The sequence below is a fragment of the Amphimedon queenslandica genome, unplaced genomic scaffold (assembly GCF_000090795.2).
Source record: "Amphimedon queenslandica unplaced genomic scaffold, v1.1 AMPQUscaffold_12114, whole genome shotgun sequence".
NCBI lineage: Eukaryota > Metazoa > Porifera > Demospongiae > Haplosclerida > Niphatidae > Amphimedon > Amphimedon queenslandica.
This window is the reverse complement of record NW_003547647.1, coordinates 3,179-8,975: the sequence shown is the minus strand read 5'-3', so window position 1 is coordinate 8,975 and position 5,797 is coordinate 3,179. Positions and strand designations below refer to the sequence as shown.

General features: G+C 34.7%; 1 protein-coding gene across 1 annotated transcript; it reads right to left on the bottom strand.

Annotated features, from left to right (window-relative positions):
* Window positions 1-426: 426 nt before the first annotated feature.
* On the bottom strand, window positions 427-2,993 carry LOC109588404 (flocculation protein FLO11-like). The gene is made up of 3 exons (XM_020004576.1): window positions 1,072-2,993; window positions 644-826; window positions 427-445 (listed from the first exon to the last, which is right to left on the bottom strand). The coding sequence occupies exons 1-3, from the start codon at window positions 2,991-2,993 to the stop codon at window positions 427-429; spliced, it is 2,124 nt and encodes a 707-aa protein (XP_019860135.1).
* Window positions 2,994-5,797: the final 2,804 nt, after the last annotated feature.

The following is a 5,797-nucleotide window of genomic DNA, read 5'->3' as shown; positions in this document are numbered from 1 at the left end:
GATATACAGCTTATCATAACTATACATAAACTGAGATATTAATTCAATGCTTCAAATTTGTAATTTTTAGCCATACTTTTTCATCAACTAAAATTAGCGCACAAGCTGAAAAATTTTCTTCACTACAGTACAAGTAGCAAAATTTGATAATTGTCTATACCAGTGCATTGCAAATTAAATTTTTAAAACCAAATTAGGTCATTATTGGACTCATCCACACAAAGCCTGGTTTACATAATGATGCATAATCTTGCATTGCAATTTTTAAGTGCTGTATAAAAAATGGCAGGATGTGTCAATATGTCAAGATAAAATATAAGCCTATTCTGATGCTTTGATGCACATCCCCTTTGTTTCTTCCGGTTGCAACACAAGTAAACAAATAGCAATCCAATTTTATGTAAACCAGCCTTAAATGTATGCATATTAGGCAAGTATCCTAATACTGTGAATAAGGGTGAGGATATAATTGGCATTAAAGTAATTAGTCTCGCCTCACCCTTCAGCAGGTAATGAAGAAGCGGGCGAGACAAAGTAATCTTTCAGTTATACGTCAAAGCTATGATACATGTACAGTGGTAGAAAAGTACATAAGCATACATGTACAATAGTGTACTGTATTTCATAATTAATTTTAACAAACCTTACTAAATCACAAGGACCAATGTCAATTTTCCAATCCCCTAATTCTCTGTGACCAAATCTTAAATAAATTGAAGACTTTCCTTGCTCATAATGCCAACTGTTCAGGTGAATTACAGCACAAAATATTATTTTCATTGATTTTTCTTTAGGTGGATTCAACACACAAAGGGCAGTCTTGGGTCTACAGTTAAACAAAATGTATATCAAATATGGTATACCGGTTTATTTTAGTGGTAAAATATTTTCACAAATTTTGCGGTTTGTGATCATTTGCAAAAATTTTTCACCGCAAAATTTTGCTCTCTATTGCCACGTGGTGCAGTCTGCAAGCAACTGGTGAAAATTAATCCCGCAAAATTTTTAAAATGCAAGATTCGCAAAAATTTTCCACTGCAAAAATAAACCAGTTTATGGTATAATACTCACGGGTTAGGAACTGGATGGCTTGGCTCTTTCTGCTTACTCTTAGAATCTTTTGGTTTCTTTTCAGATTGATCTGTTTGTTTATCTACTTTACTTCCTTTATCCCTTTCCCCTTCATTTTCACCTTTGCTAGCTTTAGCTTTGGGTTGATGAGGATCAACAACAGGCTCAATTGGTCTATCACTAAGAACTAGATCTGTCTTATCATTTAGTACATCACCAGATTCCAAAGAACCTTTACCATTATGACTTGCTATAGGAGGACTTGAAGTAGAACTAGCATCAGAAGATGGATTAGGGGATGGAGTTGCATCAGCAGAAGTTGAAGTAACAGGGTTAGGAGATGAAGTGGAAACAAGAACAAGAGCTGAATTAGATGAAGCAACAGACAAAGTAATGGTAGTAGGAGACGAATTAGTAGATGGAGTAGCAGAAGTAGGAGACGAATTGGCAGGTACAGGAGATGGATTAATAGCTGTAACAGAAGATGAAGTAACAGGAGCAGAAGATAAAGCTGGAGTAGTAATAGTTAAAGATGAAGTTACAAATGTAGGAGATGATTGAGAAGTACCATTATCAGACTCTGAAAGTGAAGTAACAGATGCAAGAATTGAAGTAACGGAAGTATCAGTAGATGGAGATGAAGTAAGAGGAAGAGACAAATTAGGAGGCAGAGTAGCAGAAGTGGATGAAGAAACAGAATCAACGGAGGAGACAATAGGAGTAGTAACTAGGGTTGGCAGTGAGGATCTATTAGGTGTTGAAGGAGTTCCCATTAAATCAGTGTTTCCTGATGAATCTGTTTGATTGGTAATTTCTTGCTTGTCGGACAATGACATTTTTGCTAATGGATTCTCTTGTCCATGTTCATTCTTTTCTCTTGTCATTTCATTATTGCATTTCTCTTTGTTTGGATCAGCTTGCACATATATTATAGTCTGAAAGCTTTTTTCTTCAACGTCAATCTCTTTTGGATCTCTATCTACTTGTGTCCGAGTAACATGTGAGCCATCTTCAACTTTCTTAGCAAGAGGAGGGGAAAACTGAGAACCTTGTGAGTCATTATGATCAGCCTGTTTCCTTTTTCGAGTATCAGTGATTGTTGACTGATGATCACTTTCTCCTACAATACCATATGTGCTAACTTTTTGCTGTACAACAGCTCCACAAGTGGCAGCTGCTGCATCAGATGTTTTCAATTTCTTGTTCTTGTCATCAGATTCATTTCCATCGTCACCATGCGCAGAACGTTTTAGAGGGCCAACTATTTTCTTTCCTGGAATGATGCTAGTATCCATTGAATCATCTTGCTGAGATTCACATTGCTCTTGTTTCGGTTGGTTACTTTGCCGTTGCAGCTCTGGAATAGATTTATGATCATCAGAAGGATCAACTTTATCTTCCATTAATTCTTCAACACCAAGATTTATTGTAACATTAGGGGCAGGAAGAGTGGTGTCACTAGGAATATTTTGATGAGCATAGCAACTTGTGCAATGACAAATCTGTGCATCTAATAACAACTGAACTCCACACTTGTTGCACTGTTTGAAAGATTGCTTCTTAAATTCTGCTGGATCTTGTGCAGCTGAGCAAATTGAACAATTCTGAGCATTTACCCATAATGGACGCTTACAAAGTATGCACGGCACTTTCTGAATTTTGCCACATTCCTTGCAAACAGTAGTGTTAGGAGGTAATTGAACTTTACAGTGTATACACAATTTCGTAGAAGAATCTGGATTTTGTGGGTGTGTTTGGAACAAACCACAATTGATGCAATAAAGAGCATTAGGAGGAAGTTGTGCTTTACAATGCATACACGATTTCCATAAAGACTGTGGTGATCCACACTGTGAACAAAAACTGGCATTAGGAGGATTGAGTGAACGTTTACAAGATACACAAATATTTAAACTAGCCATGACTCTATTCCTATTGTAAAAGAATTAGTCCATTATACATGTAGATTTAATTATTAATAAAATCCAACTCACTTTCGCCACAAATGCTTTCGCCTTATAATAGGAGCAACCGATTATACAGCCCGAAAGTGGGCGCTCAGTCATTGATATACTATGGCCCAGTCTCTATTTACACAATGCTGGCTCAGCCAAGTACAATTGAGAACTGAGAAAGAATGAGCGAGAAAGAGCTTTCAATCGACCAAAATCATTCGATATATTCATCAAGATAGTGGGCGTGTCCCACACGATTTTTTTATTCATTAATGTTCTAATAATCAAGATTTTCATAATAATAATAGAGAAAATAAATTTAAACAATAGTGTGGTGTTAAATTATTTTATTTTTTGATGTCAAATAAAGCATTCACTTAACTTGTACATTCACACTTCACACAACTTGCGAACAGTACTGATCATGTCAGCTAAGTAATGGTATCTAAGTAAAAAACAAAGGTAGATATTACACAAAAATAGTGGATAAAATTGAATAAACTTTTTTGCACAATAATTATGATAATTACAAGTACTGTACAGTTAGAAATATTAACAGAGAATTAACATTGGCAGATTGGCGGTGTACTAAGCAACCACAAATACAAAGTCTGTTGTGTTTATTTATTCTGAGCATGCTTAATAAGTGGCATGGTTTATAAATCACCAACAGTAAAATTTGTCAGTTGCAAAAAATTTAGCACGTCACCAAATATCTAAGTCTTACCAATACACATCAAGCTATATGATTAATTAAAATTACAAAATCACTAAAATACTAGACTACCAAAGTTTGAAGCCATAAGATACATTAGGTGCATTACACATGACTTATAATGAACAAGGGCAGGAATGAGAGTTACGTGAGCTTTTATCTTAAGCATTTATACAAGTACAAATAATGTACATTGGCACACAGACAAATCAACCACAGTTAATAGTATAAACATGCTGACTGTTTGGCTTAGAATAATATGCTGACTAATCTATAGGAAGACACTCCTACATGTACATTATACAAAGTACAGTATTAACACACATTTAAGAATGGCAGGTAGTTATAACTGTTTCATAGGGAATATCCTAGGAGAATATCCCTACCTTTTAACATAGCAGTATTCATACTTGTGTATTCATAGTGATATCCTTACTATGAAACGCAAATAAAAAGGAAAGATACAGCTAGATTAACAAGTGGGGGCAAATACAGTTACTAAGAAAACATTTATTCTAGAGAAGATAATACAATGATTTCTTGCAAAAACAATTTGTGACAAATACATGTACAGTACATGTAACTTGGGTTATTTTCTTATAATTCAAAGAACTTGTGCGTGTAAATGTAACATGAGCTATTTTATAAGAAATTGTGATCAAAAAACGCTTTGAAGGCAATCTTTAAATTATCAATAATACATTAAACTAAAGAAACTGAATCAGAATTACATTTACAATGTGCTGTACCTACAAAAACGTATGACATTAAAACAAAACAAACATAACAAGCATAATGCGTGTAAGATTAAGCACTTTTGAAGGCCATTCAGACAATCAGCAAGTTCTACGTCTATCACTAATTATACATATACATGTACATGCAATGTTAAATGGTACCAGTAATACACAGACAAGAAGCTAATACTATTATTCGTGTACTTATATTTACATGTACATGCATAATAATGACAAATCATAATATTCAAGGCATACAATCACATTGCCCTTCTGCTTTCTCTATAATAATAATTATGATCTGCAAATGCTTTGATAGATAGGATTATAGAGGAAACATCATAAATAACACACAAACACACAAGTGGAAGTTGCTTTATAACAACAGTCACAATAATCAATAATTACTACATACTGTGACTCAAGGCTTAACATATGCTGTACTGGTATATTTGACTATTATACATAAGACACAAGCTAAGTGAATGTCATGTACTGCGGTTGTGAGGGATATCCATATTTAGTGGTGGCCCTATAATAATATTCATTCATACCCAGTGTATTCATAAAGGCTATTCCTAGTAAGACACACAATATTCATAAATGAAAGGGAATGCTCAGGGTTGTACAGCTGTGACTATGATATACCACACAGTATACACTGACAAGAAAATTCAGAGCAGTTCTGCTAAAATTTTAGAGAAGCACTTAGAGAAAATTGATATACCACTATCTACATGTATACAGTAGTTACATGTACCTAGGGTAGTAGGAAGGGAAATACAAACATTACAGTACAGCCAGTTTATAGTGTGTGTGTTGATGATTCAGCTTTCAACTTAAATATCTGGGTTTAGCGGGTTATGCCTCAGGACTCAGGTACATGTACATGTACATCTACAGGTATATGTACATGTACAATAACTAGCACTGAGCTAGCACCTAAATTGAAAATACTGGCATCTTCTGACCTCAAATCTGCATGAAATTAATAGTCTACACTCTACTTTTAAATGTGCTCACTGGGCAAGGGACAGACAGTCTTAAAACTGTAAAAATGACCTTGAAAACCAGAAATGGTGGGTTAAAAAATCTCTAATGGCTCTCCCGGTCGCACTGTCTGAGCCACATTCAGCTGTTGGTTTAATTGATAAGGTGCTTGTTTAACTGAACTCTATGTTAAATACTCCTGCATGTATGTAGTACACAGTTGTAGATTGTGTTACATAAAAAAGCCATTGTATACTAAATGTAACATACATGTACATGCACTTAAGTATAAGGTGTTTGAAACAATTCCATTTTGTACTCAAAATATG

What these genes read in the sequence shown, in the direction of transcription:
- LOC109588404 (XM_020004576.1), bottom strand. Translation starts at nt 2,993, where the DNA reads ATGGCTAGTTTAAATATTTGTGTATCTTGTAAACGTTCACTCAATCCT. An exon ending in AGCCATCCAGTTCCTAACCC is followed by an intron (nt 827 to 1,071) that starts GTGAGTATTATA and finishes GTTTAACTGTAG; the next exon opens with ACCCAAGACTGCCCTTTGTG.